Source organism: Phalacrocorax aristotelis, chromosome 3, assembly GCF_949628215.1.
Source record: "Phalacrocorax aristotelis chromosome 3, bGulAri2.1, whole genome shotgun sequence".
NCBI lineage: Eukaryota > Metazoa > Chordata > Aves > Suliformes > Phalacrocoracidae > Phalacrocorax > Phalacrocorax aristotelis.
In genome coordinates, this window is record NC_134278.1 from 100,387,871 (window position 1) to 100,402,555 (window position 14,685).

The 14,685-nt window shown below is 48.2% G+C and overlaps 1 protein-coding gene across 3 annotated transcripts in view; it reads right to left on the reverse strand.

Annotated features, from left to right (window-relative positions):
• Nucleotides 1-452: 452 nt before the first annotated feature.
• STUM (stum, mechanosensory transduction mediator homolog) overlaps nucleotides 453-14,685 on the reverse strand; it is a 50,587-nt gene continuing 36,354 nt past the window's right edge. Inside the window, exons 3-5 of one of the 3 annotated variants that reach the window (XM_075088728.1) lie at nucleotides 5,542-6,552; nucleotides 1,485-1,581; nucleotides 1,018-1,373 (exon numbers count right to left, since the gene is read on the reverse strand). In XM_075088728.1, the coding sequence (XP_074944829.1) occupies nucleotides 6,518-6,552 (35 nt within the window). In that variant the 3' untranslated portion in view covers nucleotides 1,018-1,373; nucleotides 1,485-1,581; nucleotides 5,542-6,517. Of the gene's footprint in view, nucleotides 1,374-1,484; nucleotides 1,582-5,541; nucleotides 6,553-14,685 lie in introns of all 3 variants that reach the window. The other 2 variants (XM_075088726.1, XM_075088727.1) reach the window with 2 other exon arrangements.

Genomic DNA, 14,685 nt, shown 5'->3' on the forward strand with positions numbered 1-14,685 from the left:
AGCACTGCCTGAAAGTGCGTTGTGTGTGAGCATGAAGAGAAGTCACCTAGAAAACACAGGGGTGTGTTATCATGCCAAGGTTAGCAACTGTGTGGGAGAAGCCATTGCTTTTGACTAGGAGGTATATCTGATCTAGCCAAGCTTATAGCTCTTCTTGTGTCCGGGCTTTAAATGTCAAGGAACTCTTGGGTGGTGTCTTGTAGAGGATGCAGTTTGGGTTGAATAGTAATAAAATACACTCTGGCTGGAGTGTATGCTTGTATGTGAACTGCAGAGTCATCCCAACACAAGTAGGAGGCAATGCAAGGGAGGAATAAAACAGCCCCCCGAAGAATAATGAGGTGTGACTGCTTCCTGTCCACAGAGCTCAGCACAATACCCCCTGCATCACAGCGAGACTATGACAAGGGGCAATTTCCAGCTGAACTGAAAGATCTTTAATAAAATGTGTGACAGTCGATGCACGTAGGGAAGAACATGCGGCTTTGTCTTGGGAAGCACAGGATGCAGCACAGATGGAGGCACGTCGCATGTCTAACACTTCTTACTGCATGGCTGCATGCCGGAGCTGTTCCCAGCACACAGCTTCTCTGACCTTTCCACCTGCAACTGCTGAGCACATGTGCCGCAGCTGAGAGCGATGCCGAGCCCCTGTGGTCAGGTGGGCAAAGGGCTGGGAGGGTGGGGGCTGGCTGCCATAGCACCTTTTCCATGGTAAGTAAGGATTTGGCAACACCAACAAACTTAGAAAAAATGCTAATGTGCTCTGCATTGTAATGGTTGGGCTGATCCACAATTAAACTGGTTTAAGACTGGCCACAAATTTCAAAAAGACATTTGGTTTGGTTCCTACCTGGAATTGCTTTCTATCGAGTAATAAATCAGCTCTTCAGCCTGGCTGGGTTCAAGTACCAAGGAACTATTTCATTATAGCCCCTTTTTTTTTTTTTTTTTTTTTGAGAAACCTGGTTTTCACATCAGGAAACAGCAGCAGAAAATACTGTGTCACTGGCGGATGGGGGTGAAGCAATTGCATTTATTCTCTGTAACCTACTATCGCTCTTTAGCTGTAAAACTTGCATCTAAAACATCTATATTTAAAAAGCAGATGATTCAGGACAGCCTGGTGCCATGCACCTTTGACCAGATCAAGTGTTCGCTGGCTGTCACCTCTAGCTGCACTGGCGAGGAGGCAGGGGTCGGTTTGCAGCAGCAGTACGGTACGGCAGGCACCAGCAGGATGGCGCAGCATGGTTCCCACAAGTGGGAGGCAAGTTATCCAGCCCCGGTGTTGGTGGGCATCCTGGAGTGGGTGGCCTCCCTCTGCGGTGCTCCAGAAAGAGGTATGAAAGCGCTGGATGATTAATTTGGCCCTAAAGAGAGAGACAAGCATTGCTGATGGCAGAAAGCTCCAAATTAGCACTTGTACCTGTGTCTTCACTGCATGGCTCTTCTTACCAGTGCATATATTGTGGGCACCGTACCTCCAGCTTGCTGCCAGCTTTCCCACTGTGGGCTCTCCAGGACCCTGTTGAGGGGACGGACTCTGCCTGGTCTGTCCCTGGCACAAAGCTCTGGTCTCTTGAGAGGAGGAAAACCAAGTCACGGGGGGTGTGTGCACGTGATATTAAAGATGGGACTTAGCAGACCTCACCTTGTGTCCATTAAGGCTTGAAGTCCCATCTGTCCCCTCCAGCTTCCTCAGCCCTCCTTCTCAGTCTCAGAGATCACTGCAGCCCATGTCTCCCCACTACCTGCCACAAGGAGACCTGAAACCAGGCTCAGGGTCTTGCCTTTGCCTGAGAGTATGCTGCTGCTGACACCTGGGCTGGGGGAGCTTGGGAGTGCTACTTTTAATCAGGACTATTGGAAAAAGCAGATGTTTTTATCGTTATTATTACTGCAGCAGGGCAGCTTTGGGGAAAATGAAACTTGGTGCTTGCTCCCTGGCAGCAAGGCCAATCTGTAAAGTTGCTTCTGTCCTAAAGCAGAGTGTGGGAATCCACCTGGTGCTAATTAAAATCAATTAAGCAAATCCCCACAAGCAGAAATAAGGCCTTTTGTCCTGGGTTTCCACTGGACAGATTTCAGAGCCTCCAGAGTGGTGTGTTCCCCATTTTCTTGGCTTCACCAATTTAAGAGAAAGGTCAAAAATAAGAAAAAATTTTATAGAGCAAAACCTGAAAGTAAATTATAAATCCCATACCTCACCTGGTGCCAAACTCCCTCATGCAATAAAGGTAGCCAGCGCGCAGGGGTAACTGAAGCAATGCTCCCTGCTGCCCCGTGGCAGCCCTGGGGAGGGCAGCGTTTCCATGCAAGCTCTTCCCTGACTAATTCAATTCTCCCATCCTCACTGGAGCACAGGGACAGACAGCACCAAACATGGCCAGAAAAGCCAGCAAAACCCTGGCCGTGCTGACAAGGAGCTATTCCTACCACTTTTTGTTCCCAGGGGACCTCTTGTATAGGTGCTGGGATGGGGCATCTCCTGCTAGCCTGACATCTGGGGCCACAGGACATATGACTTTCAGCAGTTTAATGCCCAGTGAAAACATCTGCTTGTTTAACCTTCCCCAGACTGAGAGTTCCTGCACTGCCTGTCCACTAGATGCTTAAATCTGTCTTGTAAAAGTGAATGCATCTTCACAGGCACCAGAACAAGTTGTTCTTAAGCCACACTTGGCTGCTCCTGTTCAGAGCTTCTGCACCCAAAGGCTTTGCCTGTTTTCTTTCCAACACCTCTACCAGCTGGCCTAATGAAACCTGTTAGCCACATCTGCAGAGGCTCCTGTACTTCCATCCTGAGACCATGGCACAACTAACTCAATGCTCAGGCAGTGTTTGGAATTTGCACGTGAACCAGCCATTCTGTTTTGGCAAATGTGAGAGGTAACCACTGCTCTTGGTCGTGCTCGCTGCAGCTGAGCTGGCAAGTTGTTTGGGTGGCTTAATGATTATTTACAGATGTCAAAACAGAGTCCCCCACTGATCACAGCAGCAGCTTGTGAAAGTGTTTTCCAGCTGTGTTACTGATTACATTTGCTCCTGGTTAGGATCCTGTTTACCCCATATTTTCCCAGATGGGAAATGGAGGAACACAGCTTCTCTGGCAGTAAAGGCTGAAGCTCAATTCTGTAACATCTGTACAGTCCTGCAAGCCACAGAGGTGCAGATGCTACAGCACAGGTCAGTGAGCAGCCACTGTCTTAACCAGTCCTTTTGGTAGAAATGGTCAAAGAGGGTTGACTACTTCAACTTCATGACCAGAAATCCTTTTGCTAATTGCTGTGGCAATGGTAATCTTGAGGATCTCATGCCTTAGCTTTGACACAGATGTCAGATGGCTCTTGGGTTTCATCTTTCCACCACTGACCTACTAGGAGTTGATTTTTTTTCAAAGTGCTGCTGTCTTGCAAGCCTCTCCTTGGCAAAGCGAGGTAACCACACCTTGCTGCAGTGCAGCATTGTGGCAGGATAACGGCGCTGCTTTAACAAGAAGCACCGACTGGTGCTTATCTTCCAGAGAAACCCACTTCACTGCTGCCTGTGTTCTGTGGCTTACATGTCTCTAAAAGTTGATAGCTTTCATCAATCTTCCTCTAAAATTACAAACAAGAAGCTTTCCCGTCTGCACCATGTTATGGATCTTTGCTTTCTGTGGAGCAGCCCAAAAAGAGCTGAGTTCAGCATCCTCGTTTGGATACAGGGCAGTTGCTAAGTGCCTGTTTGTGGCTGGCCAGCATGGCAGTATGAGCCACTGCTTAAGGTGCGAGGCAAGCAAAATGCAGCCTGAGTTATTCCTGTGGTTCTGTCATGGGTTTTCTTTGGAGTCTGGTAATTTAACCTTACTGCATACTGCTGTTTCTCAGCCGTGCAACAGGGGTAGCAATGTTAATATTTGGCCAGGACTTGTGAAATATTGCTTTAAACTTAGACTGAAGGGTCTTCCACAAATCCATTTTATGTTGATTTGTTTCCTCTCCTCTTGCTAACCATGTGCCAAAGAGCCAGTTTAAACACATCTCCTATAGGCTATAGGTACTGTAGGACGTGTGCTCAGTGGGGCTTGTGCAGTTTTGCAGGCGTTCAGCTGAGCGTGTTGGCTCAGGCATGCCATGCTCGAGCACCAGGTAGTATTTCCACATGCACAAAGGGGGCGTCTGCAAAATACACCACACTAGCTGAAATCTGGCTTGGTAAAATATACAGTGAGTTGTTTGTGTTATAAATTTGCATCCTTATTATATGGGTTCCATTTGATCTTCCAAGTAAGGCTGCTGAGATCAGAGGAAGTGTTTGAGGCAGCAATCTCCTGGCCCACAGCAGAGGCTGGTTCTCCCAAGGCTCCTGATTCTCTGCCCTCTTCTCCTGTTCAGGCAGCCCAAAGTTTTTTATAGTGCACAGTTGTCAAAGCATGGGGTGAAAAAAGTTTGTCATCAGTATTGATGCCCGAGCTGGATGAACATGGATGGTTTGGAGGGATCCTGTCCCATCACAAGTTAGCTGGGACTGTGGATTATGCCTTATCATTGTCCCTGGAAAAGAACTTCCTGAGCTGGGAGAGCAGAGAGGTATTGGTGCCTGCTTTCCACAGGCTGTGGGCTCACAGCAAAGTGTGGGCACTGGGCAGGTAGGAACCCTTCTGGGAGGAGAGGCCCTGCCTTAAAGCCAGTGGGTCTCCAGCCATCAGAAGAGCACCTGGGGCCATGGAGAGGCTAAACCTTGTTTCCTGCTGGTGTAAACACTAAAGGAGCCTCCTACCCCACCATCAACCTGGGGGGACTACCAACAGGCACCCTGCCCCATGCAGGGCTCTCCGACCCTCGGTGGGCAGCTCTCCTGCTCAGTGTACCCCTGCAACACCTCTGAGGGTTAAACACACTGCGCATGGAGAACAGCCAGGTGGTCTGCACTTTCTGCCTGCAGATGATCAGACAAGGAGACACACATACTCAAGGATACTTGCTGCTGTTTGACACCTCAGCTGTCTTTGCAACGGGAGGTATTTTAACTTACAGGATCTGCTCCGCATGGGAAATAAAAATGTGGCTTAAAACTATCATGCTAAGAGAGGCTGGGAGCTTGTAGGGCAGTGGGATTTTCTGCTGTTCCCTTGCCTGCTGGCTGCCTCACTGCAGGAGCGATGGGGTGGAAGTGGGTCTCAGCTCTGTCATGCTCGGGTGGCTCCCAGTTTTGGCTGTGGGTTTGTGTGAAGCTCCTCTTGCTGGGAGGATACTCCCTGGGTGAGAGCCTGGGTTTGCCCTCTTTTGGCAGGGTTCCTCCCATTACCTCTTTGGAGCAGAAAAGCAGCCAGGTGTTGCCACCAAGTTCCCCCTGGCTGAGCTCCGCTTGTCATGCTGAATCACCAGCCAGGATCAGAGGGGTCATGCCACCTGTACACCCAATTTAACCCTCTGCATCGTGTGTTCAAACCACAAAACACAGCCCTACCCCATCTGGCCATGGGCCTTCCAATGACGACTGCTACTGAGCACTTGGTTAGCACCAGGTCATGATCCTCGAGCTTTGGGAACTTACCCTGGGGAAGTGGATCAGGGACGCTGATTCAGCCAGGAGCACGTGCTGCACTGTAAGGGGATCCATTTCCAAAGCATGGAGATGCTTCCAGCAAGGCCCTTTCAGGGGGAGGGAAGGAAAAGCTTTTTTTTTTTTTCCTCCTCCAGTATTGTTTTACATTAGAAGCTTTTGACAGCACATGGCTGTGCCCACCACCCTAGAGGCAAGGTGCTGCGGGGCACTGGTCCCTTGCTAGATAAGGTCTCCCCAGGGGCTGGTGGAAGGTCTGGTCTTTGCATGGTGCCAGTGGATGGAAGCAGGGGATGGCCCCAGTCAGTTCAGCAGTACAATATGACTTACAGCAAGCACATTTCTTGAGAGATCTGCAAGGACAGAGCTTCATTGAGCATCATATATACACAGACAGTAGAGGAGGCTGGGCTGAGCCCTCCGCTACTGCGAAGCAGTCAAGGATGGACTCTTGGGGTGGGGGAAAAAAGTACCACTGGTTTGCTTTTACATACTGTACATATATCTATTAATAGCTCCTTGGCATTTGATGTTCACAGCTGGTTTCCTTTAACGGTGAGCATAAAAAGGAGGCAAAAATGTCTTCAGCTACTTCCCCCTGAGAGTGAAAGCAGCATCTCCTGCTCCCCTGGCTCAGCTGCCTGCCCAGGTGCCACCTTATCCAGGGGTGTTTCCTTCTCCTGGCACCCTCCTCCTCCTTATCGGCTGCCCACCGTGTGCTGGCCAGGCCCAGTCCTAATCCACGCCGTGCTTGCCCCATTTCTGCTGCTCAGTGGGATCAGTGCAAGTCTCCGTCGGCCGCTCTGCACCTCCGCTCCGCTGGACGGGCAGATGAACCAGGTTCAAACAGAAGGAAACAAAACAAAAGGAAGAAGAAGAGAGACAAAGGGTAATGAAAAGGTCCATGGCCCACAGCTGCCAAAGGAAATCTCTCGCCGCATTTCTCTGACCATACTTGTCCCAGCCACTACAGCTGCTGTGGGATCCCCTGTTCCTTGTAGCCTGTGAGGAGGGAGGGGAAGGGAACATGATTAGTGTTAATTCCTAACAAGGAACCTTGGTGAGGTTCAAGTGAGCCATAAGCTGGTTTACCAAGAGTGGCAAACCCCATTGGAGAATGGGGGGGGCTGCCCTGGGGCAGGCTCAGCCAGGTGAGCCGCCCTGCCTTGCTTTACCCAACACCTGCCCTGTGCAACCACCTTCCTGGGCATGACTGTGCAGCTGCTGGCGGCCAGCCTTGCCACTGCAGCGCCTGCCTGCCACCGGCCCCGGCATGGGCAGAGGTACATCTGCTTGAAATGGTTATAAAGGCACAGTAGATACTGGCAGACACCAATTCCAGTACAGCCCAATAACCTAAAACCTTTATGGAAAGGCTGTATTTTCTGCCTAAATTGTTCTGTATCAGAGCATGTGTTGGGTTGACAGTTGGACTTGATGATCCTAGAGGTCTTTTCCAACCTCAATGATTCTATGTTTTCCTGCAGTGTAGGGGAAACCCATGCCTTTAGACACTGCTGTTCCCCAGTGCTGAGCTGGCAGCTTGCTGGTCACGCATCTGACGCGCTTGCATCTCTACTTGTGACCTACATCTGAACCCTGTCCTTCCAGAGGATTGCCAGGTAGGAGGAGACTGGTTTCCTCTATCCACCTGTTGGTTCCTGTGCTGGCTTTTGCAAACAGAGCTCTCCAGCAGCGCCCAATTTGCACTGCAGTTTGCAGAGGTGAACAAACATCTCTTGGAGGAGAAGGGGGATGTCTCTAATCACAGGCTGATGTGTCAGACTTCAAACACAGACCTCAGGATGCCTCTGTGGGCCCTTTCCCTGATGACATTCTCACTGCCTTTTTATGCACTTGCTTTGCTCCAGCCCAGCAGAATTACAGGTGCTTTTGTCAGGGCACAGCAGCCATCCGGTGGGACTGGAGAAAAAGGAGCTTTCCAGCCGCAAAACAAATTGCACAGGGAAACTGCCCAGATCCCCCCCGACCCCTTCTCCTACTCCCCTGGCCATGGTGTCTAATGCGCCTCCTGATCAAGGCAGCAGAGCCCTCGGAGCGGGGGGTGCTCTGTGTTGGGTCACGCTTGGCCCCTGCGGACAATGGGGCCCCGCTCCGTCGCAGCCACATGGATGCTGTAAGAGCTAAAGCAGCCTGTCCCACTGCTCATCACAGCTCCCTGGGGGACTGGGGCCCCACTTTATTTGCTGTCCTGTATGTAGTGGTTAAGGGGGGGCTGCAAGTTCCTTAGGGGAGGGCTCCTTTCCTGGAGGGGCTAGGGCAGGAAAGGGCAATAGGAGAGCACCCACAGCTCTTGTGCTGACACAGAGAAAAATACTGGGTTTTTTTAAACACTTTCCTAGGTGGTTGCAATGACTGCACTGGAAGGTTTACTTGCTTTCTTTATAAGAGTTGGGATTGTTATTATGATAGTATCAATGCAAAAAATCTCCTTTTTAAAGAAGCAAACAAACTGTCCTTACCTGTACTGCCTGCAATAGTGAAGATCTTTCAACTGGAAACCTTTAAAAAATCTGGAGGTTCTTTTCTTTGTTTAAATAATGTAAGTAGCCTGTCATTTTTATATTTTGAATTTCAAGGTAGTCTGAAATTTCACATCTCGGAAGAATGCTTAACTCTTCAAACACTTTTTCACTGATGCTTTTCAATATTTCTTTCCAACCCTTACATCAGGCTTTTCTAAGTCCCTTAAAAAAGCTGAACACAGAATACCAGCAGGTGCCAAAACCCCTATCTTTAAGGGAGTTCTTGCTGAACTAGGAATTGGCCCTAGCATATGAACCTTGCTGTACTTTGGAAAAATCCATGCATTCATCCAGCCCTGGCAGTCTGGATCTCCTGTTGTTAAACGAGCCCAAGGAATAGAGGAGGAGATTAATGACACTTATCAGCACGTATCATCCTGCACTGCATTGCTGCCTATCACGTCCAGCTGAACAGAAAGCTGTTTGAAAGAGGTGAGAGTCTTTTTCTAGGGAGAAAAATTATGATTTCTTATGCATTTATATTCTAAGTGGGAGTCAGCCCTGAAGGCAAGATGAGCTGGTTGGAAACCTGTAACATGGGCTTGTCTACAGCATCAGTTTAATTTGTTTAGGGAGAACAGTAAAAAAAATCAACCATCCACATGGTCCAGAGAGTTGGGGCATGCCATAAATCCTTAGCTAAAGTAAGCAAGCTAGGTTATGCTTACAACAACTTGCTTGTATAGCCATGCCTTTTATTAAGATATAATAGAAATCCTTTCAGTCCTGCTATCAGTTTTGAGGCTGGCTGGAAGCCAGTGACAGTGGCCAAGCCTGTATCTCTCCTTACATGACCAAAGTAAGCCAAAAGATGACATGTCCTACGCTAAACTCATTTATCAAGATACTTCAGACTTAACTATTTTCATATAGAAACTATTTAATAAGTTATTGCATTTCTTGTATATGAATAGCTATTCTGTATGAAGCAGCTTTATGATAGTATGCCTGCAACACAGTTAAGGTGCAGTTCTGTAAAGCAGACACCTCTGGAATCAAGATTAAGTTGGTCTGAGTATCTACGCACAAAATCACTGATTGAATCAAGTTTGCTTGAAATTGTCTTTCTTTTGTAAACCATTGCAAGAAAGATTCAGGCAAAAAGAAACCAGTCTGTGCGCAGGCTGTCCTACTGGGACTGGGTTCACGCAGAGGGTGGCCTCAGGATGCTCTCGAGGCTGAAATGGGTCCCTGCCCTGCTCCGAGGGTGCCCTTGGGGCAGCACAAGGGGCATTTCAAAGATGGCCAGAGAACACGTCCCCGGGGGCTGTACAGCCACAGGACAGACACGGAGACAGGTGGACACACGTACGTACAGGCACATGGCTGGACTTTGGCTAGGAGTGGGCAGCACTGGCTAAAGTGAATCCGAAATGGCTTGCCCCGGTCAAGCGTTCGCTGCTCTCCATGGAGAGCTGCGACAGGGTGTGAGGAGAAGGAGGAAGAACAGAAACAAACTTACCTTGTGAAACTTTGATGGTGAACAAAAGGAGGCAAAGGAACATGAAAGAAAGAGAGAGGGAGAAATGTAACTGTAGACAATATATCCAAAACACATGGAGAACCAGAAAAGAACGAATAAATTGGAGCTGCAGAGTAAACAGAGAACAGCTGCTCTACCATCAGACATTCACACCAGGGCTAAACATCATTTAAAATCCTTGTACTTAAAGTGGATCATTTCATTTGGGACCCTTGTTTAAAGACGATGGGGGAATCCTCATCTGCTTTCCAGCTCACCAGTCCTGAGCCAGACAGGCTGGACGGGCTAACATCTCAAGTGATGCTCCCACAAACGCTTTTCTCTGTGACATTGCTATTTCATGGGTTTGACCGAAGGGGAACTGCTGAAGGAAGGCGGCAAACAATGTCATAGCGTACCGGATGGCATGTGGCGTGTCATTCACAGTCTGTGAGCTGGGAAAACCACACCTGACAGCTTTTTGGCAGTTTTGCTGCTGAGTTTCCTTGTGCCCACAGGCAACTCACAACCATGGCATGCCTTAGCCCAGCTGGGTGCTGCAAACCCTGCTGGTATTTAACATTCCTACAATATTTTAAGAACTTACCCTACCACAGAATTTGGTAGGAAACTGCAAAAAAGGGTATTATAACTACTTTCCTCAGGCATAGTTTGAGAGATGGCTCTATTTAAGATTTAAAAAGAACCACAATAGGTCTAAGTGGGCAATTTGTCCTTAGAATTTTCATCTCATGAGGGGTTACCAGCTGCTTTAGGATGTTGTTCTCTTCTGAGTCTCTCAAGTGCTTTCTGCTCCCTTTCCTTCTCAGGGCAGCTGCATTACCTGCGCTATCAGGGGCCCTGCAGAGAAGAGTGGCTCAGTGATGCTTTCCAAAGTCACTCAGAGCCCAAGCGTACAGTAACCATTGCAATCATCTGCTGCTGCTTCTGGCAAGGTCTGAGCACTGTAATTAGCAAAGGAGTGACAAGTGGACAGCATGATTACAGGTGATTTCTTACTACTGGCTGGCAGTCAGTCCCTGAGAGACAGTTGCCCGCTGCAGAAGCAGGGGCTGCAGCAGGAGTCCCTGTCCTGTGAAACAACAAGCAAAGGCGCCTTTGCTTCTTCATAGGTGCAGCCAAGCAAGTTGTTAATTCAGATGCCAGAAGCTGAGCGGAGGGCTTCCTTCAGAAACTGGGCTTGACTTCTTGGCTGCGTTCACTGGAGGCAAAACAGCGCCTGGACAAACAGTCCCTAACTTCTGTCCCTATGCCACCTCAGTGTGACATTACTATATTGATTTCTGTAGTATTTCTGGCCAGAAATGGCACAAAACCTTTTGTAACGAGCTCTGAGCAGCTAGGGAGTTCCTGGAAAGGCATTCATTCTGCACGATGCAGCTAATGAAGATGTGTGCTGTGTGGGCTGGGGACAAGGTGTGCCTTTAGCAGAGGGAAACTTGCCCAGAAAATCTTAGGAGGCTCATTTTCTTGTTGGCCTTGGCCAGCTAATTAGCTCTGTTTTGTCTCAGCTCCATGCCTTGCTCCCACAGCCATGACAACGGGTTTAAGGAGAGCACGGTACGGCAGCACTGCCCAGCCACCACCAAGGGCAGCTGGATAATTGCAGTGGCAAGGGGAGAGTCCAGATTTTGTTTTTTGCAAAAGAATTAAGTGCTTCCTTTTAATCTACCTTTGCCTTCAGACAGCAGGTAAAGCGAAGGACAGTTCCCAAAGCCATATGGCTGCTTAAAGAAGATATCTGTGGTGTTTAATGGGGCCAGCTGGCAAATCATTTAAATTAGCAGAGAAAATGCCCCATGCCATTGTGCTGCCAAAAGTAATTAAGTGTGACAGCAAAACTGCATTCAATTAATCTGCCTTCTGGGATATATCATGCTAAAGGGCACCTCACAGGAGATGAGGGCTGGATGGGACCCCCCCCGAGGTCAGTCAGTCTCTTCCATGTCCCACCTTATTCCTGACGGGTATGGGTCTACCCACTCTTGGGCTTTTTCAGTGAGACAGAGGGGAGATCCTGCCATGCCACCTCTTCAGCATTTTGACCTTTCTGGAGGGAAAATGTCTCCTAATTTCCACACAGATCTTTCCTGCTGTTATTTAAGTCTTTTAGGCTAAACTGCTGCCCTCTCACATTTACTGGCCTGCTGAACCTCTTCATTGCCTGCTGTCTCACAGTCCTCTGGACTCTCTCCAGATTGTCCACATGAAGCACAGCCTCCAAAGCTGGCCACAAGCCTCACCGCAGCTTTATGTGTGCCAAGAAAGGTGAGGGGACCAGTTAATGCCCTACAGGCTCGGCTCCTACCTGCCTGGGCGGTGTTTGTTCCCTCCATAGCAATGTACTCCTGTGCAGCTTGTGACTCACTGCAGCCACCACATCCTTCTCTGAAAAACAAGTTGTTCCCTAGTGTGTATCTATGCAATTGATTAATCCTTCCTTAGCGTCTTGGACTTGCCTCTACTGAGTAGTATTTATTTTTTTCATTTGCTTGAATCCAGACACTGCCCTCACCATGCCTGCCATCCTTGGAGCTGCTGGTGGTGCAGGGCTGGTAAGCCCCTTCTCCAGTTCATCACCAAGCCATGAATAAAATACTGAAGAGAAGTGGATTCAGGAGGGACCTTTCAACACACCTCTCCTTATATCTTTCCAGTTCAGCAAAATGCACTTAGAGAACAGTTCTCAAGTACGTTTTCACCCAGGCCATGTCTCCCTGGCTTGCTGGTAGGAACACTGTGTGAGATGGTGTCAGTGCCTGAAAGTCAGGAGGGATGGCTGACTGCTGCTGCCACCACTCACAAAATTAATCCCTCTGCCACAGAAGGGAATCAAGCTGGTCTGACACAGCTTGCTCTGGAAAAAAACAGCTTGATTTTATTTCTTTTTATTTTCTAAATGCATGCAATTCACCTATTCGATTGCTTCTTCCAAGAATTGAAGTATACCTGAGTGGCCTATAATTCTTCTCCTTTTCCCCTCATTAAAGATAGTATGACATTATCCCCAAAGCTCTCCCCTCAGAACAGGCTCCCCCTTTTAATGGCTGAGAATTAGCACTGGAAGATGAAAAACTGCAACGAGCCTCCCTACCTCCCACCCAGCTCTCTACCAGCTAGTAGACAGGCAGGCACTGATGCAGGGAGCAAGGCACATCCCTCAGGGAAAGCTGGAGCAGAGTCCCTGAGCCCTGGCTGCTTCCCACCCTTCTCCTCACTGCTAGCCCCCTTCAGCTTAGACACCACTCGCTGTGCCTTGCCTCTAGCCCATCACAATCGTATGGCACCCTCACGGAGATGCATGGAATTAGCCATTTGAAGGTGAGGAAGACTAGAGGTGGGCAGTAGTTTCATTTTTTTAACTATTTCTCACCTGCATGCAGAGTCAAGTGGCAACTGTGTACAATTTCTGTGCAGTGCATCAAATAGTTTGTTTGCATACAAACAAAATCCAACCAAAGCAAACTGTTTCCTGGCAGTGTTTTTAAATTAAATGTCTTATTTCTTGCATAGGAAACATTTTTTCCTTTTTAAGTTGGGTTTGATGTGTTTTGTTGTTATTGTTTGTTTTTTTAAACATGAAAACAAAACATGAAAAATCAAACCATTTTGGGTCTGACAGGGCTGTTTGATGCAGCACAGAGCAACTGATCACTTCTGTTCGTTTTGATTGAAAAATGAGGGTTTTTTTTTCTTTTATTCTCCATCAACAAGAGCTGCCTTATTTAGCCATTATTTCCTCTGCATGGTAAGTAAACTTAAAACCCAGCTATTTAATGAGACAGCAAGAAACTGCCCAGGGCTGCCACTTGTCAGATGATATATAGCTGGTTAACATAAGACAAATTGACTCCTCTTACCCTTCTCTACTTCCATCAGACCTCTTGGCCTGAGCATCCCCACCACACGTTGCTCACCCACTCTCTGCCTCCCAAACTGGTGGGGTATAGCCAGGTGTGGGGAACAGCTCTGGGGCGATATTCCCAAGCTGTATGGTTTTCCCAAGCAACCAAAGTGGAAAACCGTTACGACTCCCCCTGAGCCCCAGCCCCTCTACCCAGAGGACATACGTGAACAGGATTATGGAGAAAAGCAAGTCATGCTTTCAGCTGTAGCTCTTTATCTGGACAGATGCTTTCCTGCCTCTCCCCGCAACTGCAGAACTATGTCCTGCCAGACAGCAAACGACACACGGAGGCTGTCCAGCAGAGGAATAGTAGAAGAGCATATGATTATGAACATATAATTATGGGATTACACACAAATTGGGCAAATTCTTAAAGACATGTCACAGATGTACACCAATTCACAATTTATCCTCAGAAATAACTTGGGCTACCCCAGCTCTGTGGGTATATCTGAGAGGAAACTCGGCAGGTGGTTGGCAGGGAAAAACGAAGGTCAGTGCCGCCTTTATCCTGAGGAATGCCTTTTGCCTCACTTGTGTTCAGGTTTTTAATATCCATCATTTGCTCTGCATGGGGATTGCCCTTACCTCAGCCAGTAAATTGAAGCTGGCTCAGAAATTAGCAGGTGGTTTGGTGAGAGGGTTTAACCCCTGGGCTTGGCAGCTGAAGGTGTGCACTGGTTTCCTGCTGTTTTTTTTTTTCAGTTGCATCCATTTCATCTTTAGGCAGGTGCCTGGCAATTTCCTGAGATCCTCTTCCTCCTCTGTCATGCAGCCACAGATGTCATCAGCAGAGATGACAAAGTGGAACCCTTCAAGCTTTTAAAAAAAAAATTTAAAAAGGCAAAAGCTGCTGGTAAGATGTTTTCTGGGAGAAGTGGTTGCTTTGGGAACTGCCTGCCCTGCCAGCCTGAGGATCTCAGACATGTTTAGTTTGGGACAATGCCCACTGGCCTCTGCCAGCCTTTGGAAAAGAAGCAGGGTCTTGCAGACGCAATCAGCACCCTGAGTTGTGGGCTGCCTCTGGCTTTGGAGGTGAGGTGAGGCTGTCACTCTAATTCTCTGCTATATGATACAGGTGATAAGAAACAACTTTTACACCAGTAAAGGTCTTTAGCAGATAAAGTTACAGAGCCTGTGTTTTCGATTGGTAATATACACTAATTGGCTGACCTAAATTACGTAAATTATGTTTAAAA